Source organism: Sarcophilus harrisii, chromosome 4, assembly GCF_902635505.1.
Source record: "Sarcophilus harrisii chromosome 4, mSarHar1.11, whole genome shotgun sequence".
NCBI lineage: Eukaryota > Metazoa > Chordata > Mammalia > Dasyuromorphia > Dasyuridae > Sarcophilus > Sarcophilus harrisii.
The window spans coordinates 84,237,420-84,264,815 of NC_045429.1; the positions used below are offsets into that span (position 1 = coordinate 84,237,420).

The following is a 27,396-nucleotide window of genomic DNA, read 5'->3' on the forward strand; positions in this document are numbered from 1 at the left end:
GTCTAAATATTTTCCAGTTCTCCTATTTTGTTCCCATTATGAATTGAGAAGAAAAATTACCTTGACCAAATATAGCATAGGTTGGACTTGGCTATCTTCTTAAATCATGATTTGAAGTCCATTGAAGGTGAAGTATGATTCACAACCTTGGAATACTTTAATCATTTTTCTTAAATATTTAAGAAGTATATATAATTAATTACATGTTTGATTTTAAGTTTACATTTTTATATGTACATACATAGATACATACATACATACATACACACACACACACTACTGGAGATCTATATCATGCATAAGTAAGATATAATTTTTTATTTTTGACTTGTACACAAGAAATGTTGTGGTATTAAAATCAAAAATGCTATTGGAAAGAAAAAGATAAGCCAATTATTTAGCCAAACTTAAAGGTAACATAGCTTGGAATATGCACTGGTATACAATAAATCTTTAAAAATTTGAAATACCTGTTGAATTTGGCATCATGATGCAATGGTAAGAGGACTGGATTTTTAGTTAAGAAAAAACTAGATCCATACCTCATTTCTAGAGCTTACTAGCTTTGTGATCATAGACAAAATACTTTACCTCTCTAAGCCTCAGTTTCTTTGTCTATAAAAGGAAAAATAATATTATCTATAGTACTTTCTTCATAGCACCATTGTAAAAATCAAATTAGATAATCATCAGACCACAGATTGATAACGAAAGGGACCTTTGTTGGGTTTTCAGCCTATCTGAGAAAATAAATGAAGGATCTGCGCTCCAGAAATCTTTATATGCATAGAGTCTTCTTAGTCAGGAAATGGAAGTCTCTTCTTCAAGGAACAGCCAGTGTCACTGGATCAAGGTGACCTGAGACAGGTTGCAAATGATAATGCTAGAATCAACCTAGATTGTTCCTATGGACTTTGAAGATTCTAGTAGACTTGTTACAAATTATTGACTTGGACTAACTAAAAGTTGGAATTTGTCTAACAATGATGGCTTAAATCTGATTTTGGAAGACTAGCATGGTGGGTGGTCATTTCCCTATAGAAGCTGTCGCTTCTTTGGTAATAGTCATGTGTTGCTTTTAAATAAACTTTTGAACTGTATTGTTGCCATATTGCTTGTACTTGCTTCTTATTGGAGGCTTCTGAGTAGCCCTGTCAGAAAGTAGTAAGCAAGGACAGACAATCACTTGTGACCTTAGGGGAAAAGGGGATGTCATACCACTAAATCCATTTGTACAAGGGATAAAAAGAAGGATAGGTATTCCACAGCAGCAGGGAGTAACAAAATTCTTTGGCTTTCACTAAATCTTTTTTTATTTCTAACCCAAATGTTTTTGGCATCAAGAGCCAAGAATAAAGCAGATGCTTTAATTAAGCATTAAAGATAGATATTTTAGCCTTTAGGTATTTTCATTCATTTAAATGTTTTGTTTTTGGTTGACATATTTTGAAATTTTGACTTTTATTTGTTTGTTTTAAAGGAGGGTGCATCAGCTCGTAAGACTCAAACTCCAGCTGCACAACCAGTACCAAGACCAGGTAAAATTATTATGAATTGTGCCATATTTTAAAACTAATATACCAGTGAAAATTATGTTGAATGTTGAAATTGTGTGTTAATGCATTTTGTTCTTAAAATTTGTTCTTAAAATCTTTTAAGAATACACAGAGAGATTTTAGAATTATGTCCTATCCTTTATGTTTTTGTACAAGCAATAATACCTTTTTAAAAAAGATGCTAGTACACTTTATTCTTGTCTTGCTGTATAAATCTCACAAGTGAACAATTGCTTTATAATTTTTAAAAGGTAACTTCTTTTCTTCATTTAGTTCTTTGATTGATGTTATCATAGGCTAAACATAACTTTAAAGCTTTTTTAACTTGATCCTTTAAAAAAAAAAGTCCTCCTCAGTGATGTGTGAACACATTTAAATAAGATACAGGATACAGCCAAAAGGTTTGTGGAATGACATTTTTGAAACTTGAGTAGGCATAATTTTTTTAGAAAGTGTTCTTCATTTATGAGAAGGACAAAAAACAACAGTATTTAGGCAGAAATTTTCTTATGTAGCTTTTAAGTCCTTAGTGCTCAAAACTTTCTAAATCATCCTTTTAAAAGAAAATCCAACTAGAATTTTAAAACTCTAGTATTATTTTGTCTCTTACTTTAAATAATGTGATGATGTGATATATGGAAGATCATTGTTTCAGAATATTTAACAAGCATATTTTCCCATTATTGCAATTTTATTCTACTTTGTCTTTATTTTCTACAATTGTTTCTCCCTGCTCTGCACCTGCTCTTCTCCAGTCTAGCCTAGTTTGTCACACATAATTCAGGTTCTAAATATTAATATTCTCCTAGTTAATGGACTTGTTTTTTAATCATCCATTGAAATTTCCCTTTTCCCATGAATTGGTGTTACATAAGCTTGACCACTTTACAATGCCTGCCTTCTTTATTATTTTTTAGCTTATTGCTACTAGTGTCTTAGTGATTCTGCTTTTATAAATAACCATATAAATAAAAAGAGACAAAAGAAGACAGTCATATTAGTGTTTTTAAAAATAAAACAACTTTATAAATAAAATAACATTTTTAAGCTTTCAGTGGTAAGAAGATAGAAAGGTTCTAGAAGTTTTAAATTCAGAATAAGTTTCCCATAGAAATGATAGTTTGATTCTAAAGCATTATTTTGTGTGCTGTCATGAATTAAATATACTTTTGTATACTCTCCTGGGAACTCAGTTACCAGTTTGTAAAACTCACTTGTAGGGAAGTGTTTATCAACTATCTAAAAACCAAAGTTTCTGAATCATAGTACATATAAATTGGGCTTCACTTATATCGGTAATAGAGATCTATTGACATTGTGTGATGGTACTTAAATATGTGTGGTCAGTCCTCTGTTATATATTATCTTGGGATTCCATTAAATGCAATGAAACCTGAGTCATTGAATAGATTTTTTAAAGAAACTTGCCCTTCAAATATATGTTCATATGCTTCATCTTCTACACTGATTCTAAGGACTACAGTTATTGAGATGAGAAGGTTAGTATCTAAAATTGTACTACTCTCATTTTCTTATTCTACTTTTCTAATAACAGACTAGGAATAGGGAGTAAGGACTTGATTTATGATATAATAGTTATAAGGCACTCCTACCAGTTCAGGTCAGAACTTTTTTTAAAACTTAGAATCAGTCTTAGAAAATTGTCTAGAGCACTGAGGAATTAAATGTTTTACCCAGGATCATATATCAGTATTTGTTAGGTGCTAAAGTTGAATCTCCAAGTCTTGAGCAGTAAAACCAATGACCACCAACCAAGGTGTCTGTATTATATACAGTATTCATCACCCTAAAGGCATAATAAAGAAAAGTAAGTGAATTTTCTCCACTTTTCTCCAGATCTAGATTTGGTCAGTACAATTACAGTCGTGTCTACTTTCCTTCCTCTCTCTCCCTCACCCCCCCCTCCCCCAATTATCTAGCCTCATAGTGAGTAGGGGGAAAGTGTCAGAAATTCCATGTTTGCCAATAAATTAAGGACATTTAAAATTTTTATTGACTGATTGTGAGGTTCATATTGGAATATGTTTATCCTTCTATCTTTGAGAGAGCTTTTAAACCCAGTTCTGTCATTTAGTATGTTAAGCAGTCCTTGTCAACTTGATCCCCAAAACTTGTATTTTCAATTCATTGAAAATCCTGTGGAGAAAAAGAAAGGCTAAAAACTGAGTTGTATGACATTAAACTCTGGAGCTCATCCTTCAGACTGGTACAAGTAGCCATCAACCCATTAATTACTGTTCTCTCTGGGTCCAGTTGGAAATCCATCATACCAAACTGTCTTATTGAAATACTATCTTACTGAGGACATTTTCTTCTTTCATAGAACCTAAATTTGCCTTTCTTAAGTTCTGTTTTCTAGAGCTTAACAGGGCATATCAAATTTTCTTTCACTGTAGTTTTATAGAAGAACAGAATATCTCCCTTTCATGTACTCTATTCCTCATCTAGCAGATGCTTAATGAGTAAATAGATCTTGCTTTAAAGTCTGGAAAATCTAGGTTCAAGCTTTGCTTTCGATAGACTGTATTTGTGTCCTCAGCGGGTCCCTTAAGTTCTCTAGAACTTAGGCAACACTTTGGATATTAATTTCAGAGAAGGTTCCAGTTTATACCAATAGAAGTTATTTTCTCATCTGGGGTTTTATGTACCAGTGAAATCATAGTTCCAGTTCCCATCTCACATACTCTTCCTTTTTGAATCCAAACCATGTGACAAGTTCTTTGCTAGCCACTGTGGAAAGAATTGAAGACCCTCTCTTCTTAAAATATACAAGTATATGCCATCTCTTCCTTGTAACGTGCTGCATCCACTGCCTCTGATAAAGGGGCCTGGCCTTGCTCTAATTTCTTCTAGCACTTCACTCCGTTTTCTACTTTGTATCGTACTCTGTATAAATCATTTTTTCTCTACAGTCCAGTCTCCTCACCCACATCCAAGCAGCAAGAACTATGAATTTTTTATTTGCCTCTCTAGCACCTAATATGTTAATGTACAGAATAAGAGCTTAGTAAAAATTGTGGAACTGAATTAAATACAAAGAAGTTTAAAATGTGAATTTATAATATAGTTGAGTGAATTAAATATGTACACAAATTATACATTAATGTTTATATAGGCAACTGCAATCAATCAGCAAAAATATGTTTAATAGTGCTTACTGTGTGCAAAACCCTAAAGCTCTTGCTAAGCTCTGGGATGTAGAAAGAAAAGTAGAGGCAATCCTTGCTCTTAAAGAATTCACATTTGGAGGTAAACACAGCATCTATAGGTTCAAGTAAGTTAGATGGTAAAGCTTTTATGGAAAAGGAGGTGATAATATATCTTCTTTAAGGTCATTTCCACTGATAAAACTATGCCCATTTATATTGTTGAACTATTTCACAATTCCCATGACTGCAGAAAACTTTCTTTTCTGTACATTCAGTAATTGTGCCTACATGGGGCACAAATAATAAACTCTAAAAGTTTTGAAGACAATCATCATTTAATGTCAGGTGATAGCATTTGAACTGGCCCTTGAAAAATAGGTTCAGGTACAATGAGAGGGGATGAAAGTAAGAGGCAGAAAAAGAGAACATTTATTATATATCCACTACATCCTGGCCGTCATCCAGTTGTCTTGACTTTTGTGTTGCCATTCAATTTCAAGTACTCAGGTAGAGTGGGACTGACAGCTCTGTGCAACTTTGCCTTACTTAAATCTAAATCCCTTATATGCAAGACATGTGATATCATTGGTCTGGTCCTCTTTGAAAATGAAAGGTGACCAAAATTAAGTACTGTGCTAAGCTCTGAGAGTGCAAAGAAAGGTTATATATACCAGCTTTGACCTAAGGGAACTTAACCTTCTAATACAGGAAGAGACAATAAACAAACAAAAAATCAAACATAACTTCCTTATAAATAAGTGTAAATGAAAGGTAATTTCAGAAGCATTAAGTATGGGGACAAGGAAGGAGTGACAAGAAAGACCACAGACTTTTGATTCAGAGAAACTAAATTTAGTAACTGTTTCTGTCATTGCATAAGAGTTTCCTCATCTATAAAATGAGAAGGTTGAACTAGATATCTAGGATCCCTTAATTCTAAATCTATTGTATTATGAATGTGATTTTGAAGAGTAATATTCTAGAAGTTGTGTCTATTACATGAGTAGAACAATTGGAGTACAGCATAGGAAGTTAATAATAGCAACTTAGATTTATATGACATTATATTAAACATATTTTCCTGTGTGATCATTATGGAAAGCCCTGTGAAGTAATATAAGTATTGTTAAAATTTTTATGGAGGGAATATTTTTTTATAAAATTCACCCTGTGGTAGAGTTAGGATTCTAACATGTGTTTTCTGCTTCCCAACTTAATCCACTTTTTCTATTGGTTGAAACTGGGTTATAGCATCATGCCAGAATATGTGAACTTTATTCCGGAGGATAGTAATTGATGAACTACTGATGGATTCTCAGTAGGAAAACAATAAGATCAGAGTGTGTTCTTGAACAAAGTTAGTCTCATGGGAGAAGGCAAATGGAGTAGAGAGGGAAAAGAAACTGGGCGACTATTGAAATAACCAGGACATGAGGTAATAAAGGCCTGAACTAGATAGGAGCTAATGAACTAATAAGGGATGGCCTCAGTTTTCCATTGATAATGAATAGTTAACAAGGTCAAAGAAGCTTACAAGTAATGTATATATTTTTCTTTTGGCTAGTAATTTAAAATCTGCTTGAAACTACATCTTTTGCCTTAATTACTGACAAGTAGCAAAACTGCCTAATCAGTTATTCTTAAAGAGTTTTTTCACCTAGCTACTGATTTAGGCATGGACTTCTTTTCTCCCTTCCATGTATTCTGTCTTAAAGGCTATTTCTAGAGTCTTTAGAATAATATCTAATATCATTTATCTGCATTTTTTTTTAATTACCTGTTTTATTTTGATGGGCTGAATGCTGTACATCTTATTTTATATACCATATTAAAGATATTGGCGAAACAATCCTTTACAAAAATTAATTCTTTTTCTGTTGATGGCCTTCTTACACATAAAAAGGGACAAAACTTAAATATCTTTATTATAAAAGTAATAATGTTGTGAAACTTCATTATGGATGAATTCTCAACAGAAAATCTCATAAAATTGTTATATTGTAATAACTTTTGAGCAGAAGCTAAACCTGGTACTTGGAGATTCTGATGTATTTGTAGAGAAATGATAATGAATTATCATTACCATATATCATTATTAGAGTCTTTGAATTGGGGCTTATTATGTTCTTTCACTAGACCATTATTATATTAGTCTCATTTTTGTGATTTTTTTTCATATTTTTAGATCATCTTGACTTTTTAAAAATAATTAAGTTTTTGTAACATTCCAAATTTTACAGTTTCCCAAGCAAGACCACCCCCAAACCAGAAGAAAGGTATGTATGTGGTTCTAAATTTTTCCCCTCAAAAATAAATGTGAACACTATAGGTAGTTTTCAGCAAAGGAAGAAAATTTATTTGATTAAATGATCACCATTTCAATTGTTGTAAAACATCTTAAATTCATTTTATATATTACTGTTACTTCCTTAATAATTTCTCACCCTCAATTATGCATTAATTCTTCCTTCCCTCATGATAAAAGCTAAGTAGATCTGTATAACACTAACATTTTCTTACTCATTCATAATCTACTGCTTTTCTGTTAGTAATAACTAAATATATTCCAAACATCCTCCTGGAAGCAGTATTGAATAGTGCCTTTGATTCATGGTTATCTTTTAATAGTGTACTCTATTACATTTTTATAGTTGCTCTGTATATTTATTCTAGTTGTACTTCACTTTCCTTCACTTCATATAAGGCTTCTCTGAATTCTTCCATTCATTTCAGTATAATGATTCTCTGCTGCATTCATATGCTTTAGTTTGCCCAACTGTTCCCTACTCATTGGGTACTTCTTTTATTTCCAGATGAATTTTTGTTTTATTTTGTTTACCACAGGAGGTATAGCTGGATATTTTGGTATATATGCAACATTTTCCTCTGTCATTGGCATTATTGGGATTTATATAACCAGTAGCAAAATGGATCAAAGTATGAGCAGTTTAGTGACCTTTCTTGCATGATTACAAATTAATTTCAAGAATGGTTGGACTGGTTCATAGTTCTACAAACTGTCTTTCAAGCCCTCTAAAAATAACTATTGCCTTTTCTGTTTGGGGCATTTCAGATGAGGTAGCACTTTATAGCTGTTTTTGATTTTCATTTCCTTTATGTAACAAAACATTGTTACATTTCTTCTTGTTTCTAGGATCTCGAACACCTATTATCATTATTCCAGCAGCTACCACCTCTTTAATAACTATGCTTAATGCAAAAGACCTTCTCCAGGACCTAAAGTAAGTAGTTGATGAACATGTGTTTCTAAAAGATTATCTTCAGATATAAAAGTGACTCCATTTATTTATTTATCTTTTCTTAGTGGGATGATGTATACATATCACTTAGAATGACATTAGTCCTGTAATCCTGGAGACTTTAAAAATATTTAAATGTTATTTGTCCCTTATTTAATATCTTTAACATTGTCATAACATTTCATATAATATCAGCCATATAATTAATCAAGACTCATAAAGTAAGCTTTTTAAAATAGTTTATAATGTTGTTCATTCATTTCAGTTGTGTTCAACTTCATGATTCCTTTTGGGGTTTTCAAAGCAAAGATATTGGAGTGGTTCACCATTGGCTTTTCCAGATAGAAAACTGAGGCACACAGTTATGTGACTTGCTTAGTGTCTCACAGCTTATCTGTGAGATAGCTCTGAGGCCAGATTTGAAATCAGGAAGATGAATTATCTTGACTTCAGGCCCAGCATTCTATCCACTTTACCATTTAGCTATCTGAAATGGTATATATCTTTCATAATTTATTTTGTGTCCTTAACTGTTAAAAGACTAGGGAAACAAGTAACTTAGTGATTATGAAACGGACACAATTTAAATATAATTAAATCTCTTTCAACCAGTTAGTGGAAGGACCAACACTTGTACTTAAATTTCCATACTAGATTTACTAGGTGCTCTATTTAAAAAAAAAAAAAAAACTTTTATAATAAAAATGTCTAAATTTTGTTTGTTTTAAATTTTATGTAAGGTTCTTAACCTTTTTTGTATGTCATTGACTACTTTGACATTATAGGATTCCTTCTCAGAATGTTATTTCTAAATGTATAAAAGAGGATTTCAAAGGAAACCAATTGCATCAAATATCAATATTAAATCAATGTGAGTGTGCATATTTTAAAAATAAATCTTATTTAATTTTATCCATATAGCTCAGAAATGGTCCTTCCTGCTTAGAGACAGGGAGATGACATTGTGAGTTAAGAGTGTTGGAATGTGGAGTCAGGAAGACCTGAGTGTAAATTTAGCCAAGGACACTTACTTGTCATCTGTGTCATCCTGGGCAAATCACTTAACCTCTCTCAGCCTTTATTTCTTTATTTGTTAGATGTGGGTGATAATAGTAATATGGGACTGTTGTGAAACTCAAATGAGATAACTTTGCAAACCTTAAAAGTATTCTGTGAATGCCAACAATTATTATTCTGTTATCTGAATTCTGTTCTCATATTACTTGCTGTCTTCAGTATTGTTGAGATGTCAGTCTTCACTTCTCACTTTGTCTCATTTTTCACATTCAATCAGTTACCAAGTCTTATCATTTCTGCCTTCATAATAACCTTCCTTCTGTAACAAGTAAACTTGCCTAATCCTTTAACTTAATGCCTTCCCATTGAGATTACCCCTAAATTTATGCTGTATATAGGTTTTTTTTGTTTGTTTGTTTGTTTGTTTTTTACATAATTATTTACATGTGGTCTCCTCCAATGAGCTGCTTGAGAACAGGGACTGGTTTTTTGTCTTTCTTTGCAATTTATCCCAGTACATGGGATCCAGTAAATTATTAATAAATGTAGCTGACATCTCTTCCTAAATGTCCAGTAAACATATCAAGTTGCAGCTCATTATTATTTCCTTCCCATACTAATTATTCATCATTATTGTTTTATTCAAGTCCGCAGCTTTTTGGTCTATTTGACTCTTCCCATTATCTAATCACTTGCCAAACCTTGTCAAGTCATTTTCCACAAGACCTATTTCATCTGTTCTTTTTTTCTTTCTGCTCATGTGGCTTTCCTGGCTGTGGTCTTCAATTTTACCCCAATAACTGCAAAAGCATCCTGATTGATCTCCTGGTCTAGTAGCTCCTTTCTCTAACCCATCAGTGTCAAAATCTAGAATTTCCCTGATCAAACCAAAATGTATTTGGAAAATATTTTAACAAAATACATAAAAATATAATTGAACAAAGATTGTCAGTTTGTGGTTTTCTGAGTCAATATGCAACCTTGTAGGTCTTCGTTTCTGTTTGTTTAACAACACATTTTCTATAGGACTGCTAAATTGATAACTCACAAAACTCAGGTCCGACCATGTTACTCTGTGTAAAAAAGTGGCACACACTTAATTGTAGGATAAAATACAGATCCTTTTATTTGGTACAGGCCAGCATGGAGTTGTTTTTAGATATAAACTATATCTTCTTAATTTTAGTCTTATAATTTTGAGTTAATATTAATCTTTGTTACGACAAACTGTGATGATCTTACTATGTAGAGAGAGTTTTTTGGAAATGGCTTCCACATTCAGAGAAGTCTAAGTTTTAAATATATCCAATTTATTAAAAGTTTGTATTTGTATTGGGAACAGCCTATCTTCATTGCCATTATCTACTAATATTTACTTTTAACAAATAGCTCATTTTTATGTAGCTCTTTTCAGCTACAAATTATCTTACATAATGAAGATTCATGAGGTAGGTGGCACAAGAACTATTTTTCCATTTTACAGATGAAAATGAGTCATAGAGGTAAAATGTCTTGAGTGTTTAAAAAAATGTTCATAGGTAGAACATTTGTTGAGTGCTTTAAAGTTTGCAAAGTGCTATATATAGTACATCATTTCATTGGATCCTTAAATCAGGTAAGTGTTATTATAGAGGACGTGATCTTCATTGTAAAGGATCACATATTTCTAATGACGTACAACTAGTTTGTGTCAGAGATAGGATCTGATAAAGTTTTATTGTTCAGATGTAGTTGGAAGAAAATTCTCCCAATTCAAATATACTGTGATTCTGAGAAACAGTCTTATCCTTTCTGTCAAAGATGTATTGTTTGACTGTTTATGATGTTGTTTGATGTACACTTTTTTGAAAGTTTCTCTACTTCTTGATGAGAGTGTTTGTGATATGTGGGTTGAAGTTTTGTGTAAATCTACAAGCCTTTGTCTTCTTACTCTGAGACTTTTTCTAATAACTTTACAATCCTCCCCTGATGCCTATTATTTCATTTTTTGTTGTTTGTTTGTTTCTTGGTTTGCCACAGCCAGGAACTCAATACCAGAGTTCCTTGTATGGAACTAGACATAGTCTGTCACTAAAATTATCGTAGGAGCCTTTTCCAGTTTGATAGATCCTGTTGTAATTAGCCATTGAGTTCTCATAATCACTTCTATACCACATTGAGACACCATATTTGAGGCAACAGAGAAGGACTTAATAGTTATAAGAATTTGTAGCGGCCTTATAAAAATGTCATCCTTGAAACTTGCTACAGCTGTATTATCTATTAGAAACATTTTTGATTCAAATTAATGAATCATTAATAGAAAAAAGCATAGAATATGCTATACATGCTTGCAACATAGTTATTAGCTAACTTTCATATCTAGTTTCTTAAATAATTAATTTTGGGTTTTTGTTTGTTTTGTTTTTTAGTTCTAATATATTTATTACAGATCTGATTTGGGTCTAATTTATGACTTTTTAGGAACTAGGAAGGGGGTAAGAAATTTAAATTTAGCTGTAACTGGAATTATCATGCAATTTGTTTTTCAAACCAACTTAATCCTTAATGCATTTAACTATTTCTAACAGTCTTTTTACATCACATGTAATGTAATTTTGATGGAAAAATAATGTTGTCTTTAGTTTTAGTGCTTTGCTTTTTGAATTGAGATGATTAAAATGATTGTGTTTACAAACAATAGATGTGAGAATTGGGTTTTCCTGATGACTTGGTATAATGTAATCCTAAGAACGCTATGGGTATAAATGTAAAATGTATAAATGTATATTTATACAATGTAAAATGTAAATTACTTATACAACATTCCAAAATTATTATTTTCCTTAGAAATTATTTTACTTTTCTTTTTTTGATATAAATCTTTAGGGAAACAGTGAAGGTTGATATAAGTATTATAGAGGAGAAAGTTGTATTCTCTTTAAAAATGTATTTTAAAAGTGTTTAGGATGTTTTAATTAGGGAATTGTTTTGTTTTATAATGCATGTTTTGATATTTAGTGTCTAAATAAAATTTATTTCCATATCATATATTTTAATAATTGATGATGGTTTATAATATTAATTTATAAACTTAAAATTTTATCAGTTCTGAACCAAGCATTTTTAAAAATTGGGACTATTTGAAGAAATGACACCCCCCCCCCTCAAAAAAAAAAAAGAATACTCAACTTTATGCAGAACCCAAATTGAATCTATGCCAACATGAACTATGGGCTACAACTGGTTCTATAATTGCATTGAGGGGGGTTTTCAATTATGCATTAATTATATAGCAAGGCCTCCAGCTGATTTCCACTACAGGGAAGCTGTCAGTTGCACTGAGGTATTAAACATTGAAATACTTAAGCTTAAAAGTAGAATTAAGACTGTTTTTCCTTAAGATTATGGCTTCTTGAGTTGTTTGGCTTTGCCTTTTTCAAATATGATGCTAAATAGGTATTGAACAATTTATCTTGGTTATATGAATTTTTAAATTAAAACATGCCAACTTTTAAAAACCCAGTTATTGCATTGAAATGTTAGTGTTCTTGACAGTAACAATAATTGGCATTTTTATAGGATTTTACAGTATCCAAAATGTTGTCCAACTTAAATCTCACCTGAACTCAGCTATATGATAAACAGAATGCTACAAGTACAGCTCTTAGTGTCCTTCATTTACAGTTCAGACTCAAAGATTTTATATGACTTATCTGTGGTTTTACAGTAAATGTCAGATAGGATTATACTGAGATCTTCCTGATTCCTAGTGCAGTACTATTTATCCATTGTGCCCATCTGCCAAAATAAATTAAAGCATAAATTCAAATAATTAAATTCATTTTTTAATTTTTTTTGTGAATCTGTTATGTATGTATGCTATGATCATTTGCTTTGAGTTTTTTATTAAACAGATCAGTATTAAGCACACAGGAAAGTAGTAAAGGGTGATAACTTTAGATTTCTTGAGATTATTGCAAAAGACATGGAATTAATTGTTTTATTAAGGTTTTTTTTTTTCTTTTAATAAGCTAGCCAAGGTAGTACAAAAAACTGGCTGAATTTTTACCTTTATTTCTGAGACAAGTGGACTTTTGAATCAGGTGTAGGTAGGTGTGTCTGTCACACACACACACACACACACACACACACACACTTTTCCACAGGAAAAGAGATTTAGTGTCACAAGATTCTAGAACTGCAGTTATAAAGATAGTAAAACTGATGTATCCTAAGTTTGACTTTGATATTGCATGAGTGAAACAGCTTCATGCCAGGTTGATTTAAATTTCCTTGGTAGAATCATCAGTTAGTGTTGTTAAGTGCCTAGGTACTTTGCTAAGGATACAAAGAAGGGCAAAAAACCAGTCCCCCCTCTTGAGGAACTCACTGTCTAATATGGGGGACAACATGCACACAACTATATACAAAACATTATATTAAAAAGATTAAATTGAGAGTCATCCAAGAAGGGAAGCCATGGATATACGAAGAACTGGTAACAGCTATTTGCAAAATGTAGATTTTAGCTAATATTTGAAAGAGAGAAGAGAAGAGAGAAAGTTCCAGTTTTGTCGAACAGCCAGTTTTTTAAGTAAAAATGCTCAATGCCAGGAAAAGAAGTATTCTGTGTAAAGAAAAAACAGCAAAGCAGCAGATATCACTGGATTATGAAGTATATGAAGTGAAGTAACGATGAAAAGACAGAAAAAATAAGAAGAGGCCAGATTATGAAGGACTTTAAAAGTCAAAAAGAAAATTTCATGTTTGTTCTTTATTGAACTTATGAATGCAGTTTATTAATATGTTTAGTCCTATACTTTTGGAAGTTCAATTTAATAGTGGAGTGGAGGCATATATTGGAGTGGGGAAAGGCTTCAGGCAGGGAGCTCAAACATCAGACTATGTTGCACTGCAGGCAAAAAGTGATGAGGGCCTGCACTTCATTTGGTGGTAGTGTCAGGAAAGGTGTATTTTCAAATGGTATTAGGAAGATAGAAATGACACGAGCTGTTTCACTAGATTGTTACCTAAGTTGCAAGTTTGTGTGACTAGAAGGAATGTATTTTTCTTGAAAGTAATAAGGGAGTCTAGAAGGGAAGAGAAGATTTGGAGGGAAAGACAAGTTCAAGTTTGGACATGTTGAGTTTAAGATGTCTACAGGACATCAATTTCAAAATGTCTGATAGTTGGAGTTGCAAGTTCAGATGTCCGGAGAGAAAACAGAATTGAGCAATTAGATCTGAGACTTATCTGCATAGAGATGACAGTTGATACTTTGGGAACTGTTAAAATAATCAAGTGAAATAGAGAAAAAAAAAAGCCTAACTCCCACGACTAGATTCTCTTTCCCCTTATCACTCCTCCTCTTCCTTATTTTTCCCCTTCGTGTGTGTGTGTGTGTGTATGTGTGTGTTTTTTAGAGAGTTAGGACACTATGAAATATGGAGAAACTTGCTTGGCAGAAGTGTTATTTAGGAATAAATAAACCAGAAAGTGAGATTGATAAAAAGTTTTGTCTAGGTATAAATGGTTTTTTTTTTAGCATTGATCATGGAATAGTATTTTATATTATTCATTGATATTTACACTTCTGTTTCAGAGATTTCTGTTGAAAATCAACAATTTGAAGTATTAATAATTTTTAAATTAAAAGGCCAATCAATCTAATCTTGATTAACATTTTTTCTAAAGCTGCCCTTATATAATATTCCTGTCCTAGCAGCTTAGCAGATATATTAATATATAATTTTATTTTGCACTGTCATGTAACTTATTAAGAGCTCTTTTTGCTATTTTATACAGTGCTTGACACAGTACATTATATATGAGATGCTTAAATATTTGTTAAATATCTTTAATATGTAATATATTAAAGCTATTATAATTTATAACATAAGCTTTAATATAAGCTAATGATTCAATTCATAAAACGTTTGTTGTGTGTGTGTGTGTGTGTGTGTGCTTAATGCTTACAGGAATTATATTTATAAACATTTGTTTGAATAGAGCACATGACCAAAATGATCATAGATTCAAATTAACCAAAATATCTAAGTAAGGAATTAAATATTTGAGATTTATAGGATGTAAATTATTTATTTTTGTTAAAACATTTTCTTGACCTTTGATTATAAAATAAGTGTTAGGCACTTAGCAATAATAGAATACCTGATGATGAGCCCTCTCCTCTCCCTTTCTTTAAAGTGATGAGAGCAGGCATAAAGACAATATTCCTTTGGTCTACCTCCCTTGACTTAATATGTTCTTCCTTTTCATTCTCCCTGGTACAGTGTCTCATGTTTGTCATGGTTTGGGTGCCATTGTCAGCTGTTTATTAGTGGGTAATATAATCTAATTATTTCTCTGTAGTATTCGCATTTCTCTGAAGCACTTGGAGAGCATTGAAGTCTTAAAAGTTGAATTTGGGTTGCCAGTTTAAAGCAGAGAAAATGAGATACTGTAAATTAGGAGAATAGAATTAAGTATTGCCTATCAGAATACATAAGCTATGTATACATAATACAAGGAATTTTACTATGTTGAATTTTGTACTTTTTAAAAAGATTTATATTTCTCTTTTGACTTTAATATTCATATTTAGATTATTAATATTTGAAAATTGGTATTACTTTAAAGTCTGTGATAAAATTGTAGAAATTAAAATACATTGTTCAAGTATTGCTTGGATTAGATAATATCTACAGTCCATCCTAATTCTGATAATTTATTAAGTTAATCTCAGAATATCCCTGTTTTCTGGAAGATTTGTCCCATCAGATGAAAAGAAAAAACAAGGCTGCCAACGAGAAAATGAAACACTTATCCAGAGACGAAAAGATCAGATGCAGCCTGGGGGTACTGCCATAAGTGTAACAGTCCCCTATCGAGTAGTAGATCAGCCTCTCAAACTTATGCCTCAAGACTGGTAAATATGCCTTTAACTTTATGTATTGTTTAATTTATAATCTTTCGAGTTGCATTTTAGTTTCTCATTGTAAACAAATCTTTTTGATCTTTGAAATATAAATCTATCTTAATAACTTAGAAAAAACTGGTTTGTTTCTCATTGTAATAATATATGCATTTTTTATTTGAAAAAGTTAGATAACATTAATTTTTATTTTAATTATAAAATACTTTCTAAAAGTTTAATCAGTATAAATAATTTGTGCTTACATGTGCAACACACATTACATACCTTCTCCTTTTATAATGTATTTAAAATTAGTATTTTTCTCCCCAGTATTTGGATATTTTCAAGTATTTATATTTGAATCTGGTCATCAGTATGTTTTGCCAAAGTAGAATTAAATGATAGTTTACTTCAAAGGTTTAAAAACTTGATGATTTTAATACTTATCCTATATAGTAGAAAAACATTTTTAAATATCTCTTTTAATAGAAGTTTGAAACTATGTTTTTCCTTAACAATAAGGCTACATTTGAAGAAATAGAAAAATTTAATAATGTTAAGTATATTATAAAAGCACATTAATATTTATGGTGCAATTGAAAGAATGCTGATTCTGGTGTCAGAGGAACCAGGCTTAAATATTGATCATGTACTTAATACTGTATGATGTTTGGCAAGTCACCTGATTTCCTTGAACATTAGTTTCCTTCTATGTAAAAGGAGTGTTTAGGACTTCTTGCCTTCTGAGTTCCTTTTTGGATCTGTTTTCTGAATCTATAATCTCACTATGAAGAAGGCAGTGTATTGGTATTGTTTCTCCTTAATGTCACTATTGAATATTATATCAGCAGATTAGTTCTTGCAACCACTAGAATGAAAATAGATATTACAAATGATTCCACTGCTTTAAAAAAAGAAATATAGCTCATGTTCTTTTCAATATATTCAGTATCTATTTTATTGTAAAATTTCACTTAAGATCAATGTGATTTCTTTTAAATTTAAAAATAATATATTAAAGTCAGTTAATTCTGATAACAATCAAAAAAGATTTGTCTTAGAGTAAAATTTAAGATCACTTTGCAGTTAGCAAAGGAACAGGCATGTAAAAGACCAGAAGGATCATACGTAAAAATAGCTTTGTGTGTATTTATGCTGAAAAGACCTATAACTGGGAGAAAAAAAAAAAAAAAAGCAGATGCACTAGTGGTATAGCAGTCATTAATGTGCTATAACAGTGACATTATAAAGAGAAATTATGCTAATGTGCTGTTTGCCTCACAGTAGTGTTGACAGCAGACTCTGTCACATGAATAATTATGAGAGTGGTTCCTTAGGGATTTACAGTAACTAAAACTCAAGGTCTTTAATAAGAGTGTCTTTTCCTTCTTTTCTATTTATAGGGATCGTGTTGTGGCAGTTTTTGTACAGGGCCCTGCATGGCAGTTCAAAGGTTGGCCATGGCTGTTACCTGATGGATCACCAGTTGACATATTTGCTAAAAGTGAGTTTTTCTCTTTTTTTATATAATTTTCCCCTTATATTATTTATTAATTATTTTTTCCTCCTAGAAATTTGGAGAAAAAAAAAGAATAATTAATTTTTGGTAGCTGTCAACTATATGTTCTATCCTTGAGGGCTAGAACTGTCCCCCTTTTGATTTGTATCTCTAGCACCTAACATTATTTTTGTTATAGAGCAGGCACTGAATACATGATTGAAACTTTCAGGTACATATTCAGGAGTCACTGCAAGACCTTGGTATTTGATGTTGGCAGTTATCTGTTCTTGATTTTATATTCACACACTTAGAAGATACAACAAACTCCCAGTAGTGTATTTTTTTATGTTAGTACTCAAGAAATTGTCCTTGAGCTAATCCATTCATTCCCATTTTGGTCATTTGTAAAACTTTACATGTAACTTTTACAGGTAGAAGTTTTTAAATTGAGTAGATCAAACTTTTCTTGACCATAATACCAATCTGGGTTTAGTAATAGTTTGTTGTAACTAAAGATTTATTTTTTAAATTAAATAAGCTTAAAGGCTTTAATTATGAATGTGAAAATTGATTGGCAAATTTTTATATGCTTATATTTTTCATATGCATATAGAAATCTATTTCATTCAGCCTTAATTTGAACATTGTTTTTCATTATGTACTTTGCCTCGATTGGATTAGTTTCAATATATTTTTAAAATTATACTTTCAATGGCTTCCAATTTGTTCTGAGATGAAATTAAAATTTTGACTTGGTATTCAAAGTATTCAGATGTTTGGCTTGTAAACCTAGCTTTTTACTTTGCTTTCCAAACTGGACTGACTGATGGGTTACTTAATATTTTTTACCATGGTGCATTTAAACAAAGCAGTTCCCTTTGCCTGTAGTAAGTGCTTTCCTCTTCTCTGCCTTTGAAAATCTTTATCTTCCTTCCTTTCCTTCTCCCCTTTCATGCTCTACCATTTTGGCAGTATGTTGCCTTCCTTCTCTGACCCTTCCACCCCTCCAGTAGGAATGTAAGTTCCTTAAAGGCAGCAAGCATTTTCATTTTTATCTATATCCATAGTACTTCACACAAAGAATGACAGACTTCAAACTCAAACTTAGAGATTTTCTAGTCCAAAACCTTCAATTTAAAAATTAGAGTGAAATAGACTAAATAAGTCATGCAAGGTAACAAGGCCCCTAAGCTCCTAGCACAGATCATTTTGTTTTTGTTTTTTCGAAACTTTCGGGGTTAAATACTTGCCAAGGGTCACAGAGTTAGTAAATATCAAGTGTTTGAGCACTGAGTTGAATTTAGGTCCTAGTGACTACAGGGCTAGTGCTCTTGTCTACTGTGCCACCCAGCTGCTTCAGTTCATTTACTTTCAAATTTAGTTCTTCCCACTGCACAATATTTTCATGGAAGAAGTATTTATTGAGTTGACTTGAATGCATGGATTTATAAGCAAAACTCAGTTACTTTCATTTTTCTTGAGAATGTTGGAATAAAGTAATATAAAAATACAAAATGGTTACTTGAGATATTATGATATTTTGTGGGTGACTTAGTGATATATACTGAGTACTTCATCATCATCATTGAGGGTTAATATTTTGTAGCATAGGGCTAGTCTTGGAATCAGGAAGGTATTGGTTCATACCCTGCCCACTGACATAGACTGACTTTGACTATCAGTCAAGTGACATAATTTCTCAGTACCCCTAGCCATTCTGATCGTTGCAATTGACTTTATGGTCTACATTGGTGAAAGAAGTTTTATTATATTAATATTTCCATTTCTCCAGTAAAACCACAAGTCTGAACCAAGAGAATAAGCTATCATTATAGGATGCTTAATTCTGTATGTTTTTGACATTCTCAGATGCAGAGAACTATCAAAGATGTTGATAAGGATATCCTTGGAATTCTTTTTTTATCATTAAAAGTAGAAGATTATAAGTTTCCATGCAATTTGTTATTCTTATATAATTTTCCAAATAATTTTGAGAGATTGGCTCTATTGAGTAACAATTTTACTTATGATGTGAACCAAGTTTAACATGTTAGAAAATACTTAATTTTACCAACTGATTAATTTTTAATGATAGAATATAAAAGACATATCAGCTTTAAATACTTGTCATGTTATTTTTTGTTTCCTATTGGTATTTTTCACTTGATATTTTCAAAATGCTGTGTAAAAAAGATTCAATTTAGTCTTCAATTATTTCTGATTTTTCAATGAGTAAAGAATATGTGCTCACATATCACAGTTATGCTTTTAATCTACATCATTATCAGATTTGTTACCATATGAATTGTTACCCACCTCCTTATTTACATGTTAAAATATAAAATACAATGAAATATTATGTTGCCTTACTTAGAGTGAATTGCAGATTTCTTTTTGGTTATGATTCTCAAAATGGGGGGAGGGGAGAAACCTAGATTTTTCCCCCTCTGAAAATAGTAATCTTAACTTCTTCTAAACCATAATTATAGTGTATACGTGGAAAAATTATTGAAATTATTTTGTAAATTTTCTGGTTTATTCTTGTATTATATGAATGAATTTGTTTTTCATCTCATGTAAAATATCATAATTTTTTCTTCAATGAAATCTTTTGTTTTATTTCCCTTCCAGTTAAAGCCTTCCATCTAAAGTATGATGAAGTACGCCTAGATCCAAATGTACAGAAATGGGATGTAACAGTATTAGAATTAAGCTATCACAAACGTCATTTGGACAGACCAGTGTTTTTGCGTTTTTGGGAAACATTGGACAGGTAAATCTAAATAGTAAAACTTTTAAAAAGTATTGCTTTTTAAATTATCAATTTGTTTGTTTTTCCATTTAGATTATAAATTTGAAAGTAGCACAAAATCCTCAAAACTTAATTTTACTTTTTCATCCTTATCCCTTTTGTATGAGAGGATAAAGTATTTTTCCAAATTGCTAAGATTAACTCCTCTCCCTTTTATTTGATCCTTCAATCTCATTCCCTCTCTCCTTTTATAGGAAGATGCTATAGCAATACTACTTTCTATCTCTCTCTACAATAATAAAAGTGTTTGTTACGTGCCAGACACCGTGCTAAGAACTTTACATTTATTAATTATCTCATTGGATCCTCACAACCATTCTGCAAAGCAGGTGCTATTAATGTCCTCATTTTACATGTGGGGAAATTGAGGTGGACAGTGGTTGGTGACCTCCCCAGGGGTCTGAAGGATCCGAGAAAAGATTTAAACATGAGTCTTCCTCACTTCAGTTCTAGGTTCTCTCTGCTGGGCTGCAAGGAACTTTGAAGGACAGCCTATTCAGACTTGTACTGCCTATCCGTCCCATGCCTTTCCATTTACATACAAGAATATTTGTGTGTTTGTGTGTACCTGTGTCTTTGCTTCTTCATTTTGCTTAATTGTCAAACCCTTGCAGTCTTGCTTTGCTTTGTCCCCTTCTTTTTCTGCTACTAGTTTTTCAAAGAGGAATACTAATGACCAGATTCTCTGGCTTCACAATCCTTACTTTGCTTCTGTCACTGTTGATCATGTACTTACTTTCTGTGTATTCTCTTCCCATAACTTCCAAGGCTCTAAAATGTTTATATAAATTAGAGTACTCTATAAAATATATATATATATATATATATAATATATATTTTTAATAGTACTCCAATTTTTTTCTTCTCTGGATTTCCTTGGAAGGATTCTCAAATGGACATGATCTAGTTGAACCATCATACCAGCTAATGCCCATACATAAAATTCTGCCAGCTACCTCTGTGCCTTTACACATGCAGTCCTCCCATGCCTAGAATTCATTTCCTCACTTCTTGCTCTAGAAATGGCTCACTTAATTTTAAGGTATCCCTCCGATAGACTTCACTGGTCTCATAGATATCTATGGACACTTTCCCCCCCTCTCAGATATAAAACAATAAATTTCATACCTTCAGTCTCTCTCTTTATCCCAATTCTTGCCCTCCTGCTAAGGCATATCATTGTACAGATTACTGTCCCTTCAAGTAACTTAGCTTCCCAATTTCTTGAAGTGCTCAGTTTCCATGATCATGTGCTTCACTGTGCCTTCAGAAAAACATAGGTAAAGTCACACTCTTGATCTTGCTTTTTTCTATAAGTGTCGTACTCTCATGATATGAAATTCCTTTATTTTTACTTACTTGTTTATTTTTTTTATTTTGACTGATAACACTTGATCAGAATGTAAGTGAAACCTCACTTTGGAATCAAAGAACTTGGCTAGGTGGCAAGCATTTCCAATGCTTATTATTTGTGTGACCTTGGACTATTAACTCATTTACGCTTTTTAAGTGGAGCTCAGTTTCCTTAATTGAAAAAATGAAGAAGTTGTGATTCATCAAGCGTTCTTAACCTTTTTTGTTCCATAGATCCCTTTGTCAATCTGGTAAAGCATATAGGCCAGGCCCCTTCTTAGAATGTTTAATGCAAAAAATGCATAGGAATTTGAAATGCAGTTGTCAAAATATAAATATATATATTTTTAAGTTCACAGATCCCAAGCTCAGTACCTGTGAATTAGATAGGCTTTGAGGTCTTTTTAAGGAAAAGTTCTATAATTCAGTGACCCAGTGACCATATGCATTGCTTAATATGCATACCTTGTAGTTCAAAATTTTTTTGCTACCTACATTTCATATTTGCTCATAGATCTACAGCTGGAAGGTACCTCAGAAAGGTCATCCAGTCCCTTTTATGAGTAGGAAACTTAGATTGGTAAGATTAGATAGTTGGCAAAGGTTATATACAAATAGATAATGGTAAGGGAAGGATTTAATCCCAGCTTTTTTGCCTCAAGATTATACTTATTTACAATAATTTAATGCTCTGTTTTCATTTATTTTATAGGTACATGGTGAAGCATAAATCCCATTTGAGATTCTGAATGACTTGACTACCATTTCTCCTCTAGAAATTTGGATTAAGAAGCATGAAACTGCTCCATTCTGGGAATTGAGGCTCTTGATTTATGAATTTGTCAAGAACTTTGCAAATGGAGGTCACAAATGAATCTTTTTTTCTAAGACCTTATTTGATGTTTCATGCTTTGACAGGCCGATATCTGTCACCCTTATAAGCAAAAGTTTTTTGCTTACGACTATTTTTTTAATAATAATAATAATATTAGCCTTCTAGTCTGTAATGGAAATTGTATATTTTGATAGAAGTTTTCTCCATTGGTTAAATTAGCATCGCTTAAAAAGTTTTGTTCCTTTTTAGAAGATAATACGGGTGTGTGTGTGTGTGTGTGTGTGTGTGTGTGTGTGTGTGTGTATGTAATGAGGTTGTTAGCCACTTTGCTTCTGATTTTCTCATTTTTTTTCATTGCTTCATTGTTTTACTTTTTGAAAATACTATGTTGTGAATGATATTAAATTTTAGCGCTAGAATTTGAAAAACTAAGCAAAGTGAAATGACTATTTTGAGTGAATCAAAATGTCAACCTGTATATGTACTAAATATTTTGTTAGTCTTTGTTTAAAAAGGGATAATGAAAAATCAAGAACTGCCCTTTGGCTGTGGCTGAACTGTTCAATCTAAGAAATCTTTATTATGAGAACATTTAAGAATGTTCATTCTTCCCACTGACTTCAGTGATGAAAACTTAGAATATTTATAATGGCATATACTGGAAGTCTAAAACCCCCAGATTGAATAGATTGTAATACATTTTTATTTTGAGAGCCAGAGTATGATTTTTGGAATGGAGTCTTCATACAGTGCATCAGCCATACAGATGTAAAATCCTTAACAGTCATCATTTTCATTTATTTTTTGTGGCAAAAAAGGTTTTAAGTGATTCTTTCTTTATATTTTGGTCTTAGATTCCTATCCCATGCTATCCACTAATATTGAAGAAATTTCCCAGACACCAAAGAACACATTTAATAATTCAAAATTATGAACATAATGGAAGTAAAAGAACACTAGTATTTCTGGTGTGTTCCTTCAATATCACACAAAATAGGTATGAATCGTAATTTTAAGTTTCTAGGTATATACCACTTTCCTCTTTCTTCACTTTAGATAAAGACCAGTGTTGTCTGAGAAGTACATCAAAATAACATTTTTCACTTGTGATTTCCTCTTTCATTAATTAAAAGTGTGAAGATTTTCAGTCTTCATAAATTGAGTAATAATCATTCTGTTTTACATCATTTTCTCAAATCACTTCTTTTGGGTAGCATGGCCTTTTAAAAAAATGCACTTTCATTTGTGCTAGACTGGGCATTGCTTAGGGCTCATGCTGTAATTTAAAAGTAATATATAATTGGAAACTTTTTAGTCACAAAAATCCACACCAGTAATGAAGAGGGAAATAGTATGTTTACTGTCTGGAACTCAAACTCTGTAGAAAGTTTTCTGGTTGAATTTTGTATTACAAGGTTTTTCTATTTTTGAAAAATTGGGGCAATCCCTTCTCCTCCTTCTAACACTCCCTTCCCAACCCCCCAGATATACTTTTGAGTTTTCCACGGCACAATTTCTCAACAGTATTGATTTGTTTTTTGAGTCTTGAGGCATAATTATGTATTTTGTAAAACTCTTGCCATGATAAAATACTGTAGTCCTGGGTTGTAAACTGTAATGGTAAAATATCCATTAATTATATTTGTTAAGACTACTATATGTAGGTACCAACTACCTTTTCCATAAATATTTTTAGTATGTATACCTATGTGTGTTATGAATTTCAATTTATGCAGATATGGGAGCATACACTTTCAACAGGATTTTTTTTCCCCCTCTTTTATTTGCCTTACATCTATACAGACTCAAATGCTGTAAGGAACATGAGACAAAATGGAAATATTCTGTACTTTGTGTGGATTTGTATGCTTTTTGTTTTGAAGCTGGGTACCTGATTTCAGTCCAGGCTAACTTTGGATGGGAAACAGTTATCAGGCAATCACTATTCATTCACACACAAAAAAAAAGTCATTGTGAGTCTTACAGCAGCACACAGCACAGTGCCTTGCACATAGTAAGCTCTCAGTAAGTATTTGTTGCATGAATGAATGATACACTTTTAGTGCAGCTGATGTTTCACAGAATTCTTTGATTGGACAACTGCTTGGTGTTGGTGTACAAAAACAGTTTATGAGGAATGAAGATGCATAAGCAAAATTTTTAAAAAAACTGAATTATGAATTAATAAATATGACTATAAGATTTAGTTACTATGAATAGAGATGCTTTTCAGGCCTTATAAAGGGAAAACTGGATTTCATTTGTGCAGGATATGCTCCTAAATTTGGTGCTTTTGAGGAATTTCTTTTCAAATGTAAATTGATATTGAAAACTGAAAACATAATTATTAAATATTATGTTTCTTATTTTTTTCTATTGGTTACTATCCTTTGCCCTTAGATCACTTGGTAGTGATTGGGGCAGTGGTCTTTTCAGGGTTCCATTAATTACAAACTAAGATGTCAGTACTTATTTAATGTAGAAGAAAGCATTTTATTGTTTAATATTTAAACAATGTTTAATATATGTTTCATTTAATTAGTATTAAAGCTTAAAGTTTGTTCCCCATGTTTCCATATCAGATGTTAACTTTAAAAGACAAGGCAATATTTCATTAATCCTAGAAGGTTGGGGATGGGGTTTGGGGTGCTGGTGGAAGAGGAAGTATATTTCTAAAAAGAAATTTTTCTTGAATATTTAAGGTGGAAAGAAGTAAAACCATTTCTTATCTGCCATGCAGAATAAAACAAAAGCACTTTGCTTTTGAAAATAAAAAGGTCATTTTAAAATGAATCTGTACATTAAAAGCTAAATCCTCCAGTTAAGTAGGATTAATTATCTAGTGGTCAATTCCAGGAAATATTTTTCCTAAATAAAATTCTTTTGTGATTCACAAGTCAGTTTGAGCCATAAGCTTCTTTTTTTAAAGATTGGGGAAGAATGGGAATAATAGCTTTTATTTATTATTATTTTTTTCTTTTTTGTAAATTAACCCATATTCTTATCACCTAAAGGTAATATTGATATACTAGAGGGTATGTTTCTAAAGTGTCTTGTTGATGGTTAAAGATAATGTGATATTTCTGTCAGATAAATATTTCTTTGAATGTCTTATTGGTTTTGGATTCATTTTATTAGTATGTAAAACTTTAAACATTACTTTAAAAAAAAGTTAACTTTTGAGAGTTCCATGGGTAGTCAGGAGATCAAATCAATATTTAAAGAAATTAATTCAGACTGTTTCATTAAAAGGTCATATACAGAAGCTGAAGCTTAAGTACTTTGACCACATAATAAGACTCTTTGGAAAAGACTTTGATGTTGGGAAAAATTGAAGGCAAAAGGAAAGGGGGATATCTGACAGAGTATGAGATGGAGAGAAAGCATTAGGGAAGTAATAAACATGAACTTGGGCAAACTTCAGAAGATAGTGGAGGACGAAAGTGGGGTCCTGGAAGAATTGAACATGATCTGAACAACAACAAAAGGCTAAAAATGACTTGTGTCTTATTTTGCAAATATTTTTATAAAAAGGTCAAAATTAATGGTTTATACTGTGGTTTTAAAATTTAATGTTTTGAGGCTGCTCATTTTAATGCAAAAGCTATAGCTAATGCAGATTACTTTATTAAAGCAATGTGTTCATGAAAAATTTAAAATCCCAGCCTCAGGAAATAGTTGGTCTATCAGGTTAAAGTTCATGCACAATGTGAAAAAAAACAAATCATCTATAACAAATGCCATAGAAATTTGGTTTTTTGTATTTTGAAATATTGATAGTAAACTGCTATTTTTTGTTATGGAAAAGAAAACAGTAGAAAAAAGCTTAATTTTGTTAGCTTTAATTGCTTTGTTTAAAATTGTATCTATTCCTTCTGCTTGAATTTAGTTCTTAGTTATTTTGACCATTTAAATATTAAAATAGAAAGACCAAGTTTATGGAAGATTCTCTTTGCAAAGAAAATAGGAATGAAGGAGTGGGAAGATGAGGCTGACTTGACCTGATATTTCACTGTTATTAAGTAGTCCCTTCTTAACAACACAAGGGAGACTTACAGTTTGAGAGCCTGTTAGAATACTTGGCAGATAAGTGACTTGTCAGTGGTCACACAGCTGGGGTGGGTCAGGAGTAGCACTTGAATCTAAGTTATTCTCTACTCTGTCTCAGTATGTAGGGCGTTAAAAGTGGACATTAAAATAAGCTAGATTAGGTAAAGTGCCCTGTTTCTGAGTAGTATGCAACTTTCTAGATAGTAAAAAATTCCTACATTAAAGAAAAATTAGACTACATATTGACTACTAAGGTGAGTTCTGTAAATTTAACCACTAATGTAAATTGGTCATTCTCGCATCTTTTCAACCTTTGTGATTATTGCTCATTTCCCCCTACAAATACTAAGTAGAAGATCTACCCAAAGTTTTAGAGGTTTTCTTTAGATTCATTTTATGTCCCAGGACTATCAGTGTTGCTCTTTTGGCTGCACATTCTCAATATAAAATCAAACTACTACTTTTTCTGGACTTAATATGGAAAGTAATATGAGATAAGGATAGCTCATGAGCTACTGATACCCTAACGTGTGTTTTTTTTTTTTTTTTGGTTGTTTTTTGGTTTGTTGTTTTTTAAGAAAGAAAAGTGGGGTAGCTAGGTGGTGTATGGATAGCATATTGGACCTGCTGTGAAGAGGACTTTAGTTCAAATCCAGCCTCAGACACTTGACACTTAATAGCTATGTGATCCTGGGCAAATCACTTAATCTCAGTTGTCCTGAAAAAAAAAAAAAAAAAAGGAAGAGGAGGAAAGAAACAGGCCTCTAGAAAAATCTATGAAAAGAGAGAGATGAGATTCTGCGGAATGGTTAACTTAGGAATTAGTGGTTGCAATGCCCTCATTTCACAAAGTACTTCCCAGTTGTGATCCAGTTCATTGTTACTTCTCAATTGTAGATCTAAGATCTAATTTATTTTTCATCTCTTGTCATTTATCCAACATG

At 31.8% G+C, this 27,396-nt stretch overlaps 1 protein-coding gene across 1 annotated transcript in view; it reads left to right on the forward strand.

Annotated features, from left to right (window-relative positions):
* The window catches only part of CDC73 (cell division cycle 73), a 120,291-nt gene extending 94,777 nt beyond the window's left edge, over positions 1–25,514 (forward strand). The window contains exons 11-17 of the mRNA XM_031937078.1: positions 1,481–1,538; positions 6,967–7,002; positions 7,881–7,968; positions 15,752–15,913; positions 17,305–17,405; positions 20,034–20,175; positions 22,280–25,514. Coding sequence (XP_031792938.1) covers positions 1,481–1,538; positions 6,967–7,002; positions 7,881–7,968; positions 15,752–15,913; positions 17,305–17,405; positions 20,034–20,175; positions 22,280–22,316 — 624 coding nt within the window. The 3' untranslated portion in view covers positions 22,317–25,514. The remainder of the gene's footprint in view (positions 1–1,480; positions 1,539–6,966; positions 7,003–7,880; positions 7,969–15,751; positions 15,914–17,304; positions 17,406–20,033; positions 20,176–22,279) is intronic.
* The last annotated feature ends 1,882 nt before the right edge of the window (positions 25,515–27,396 follow it).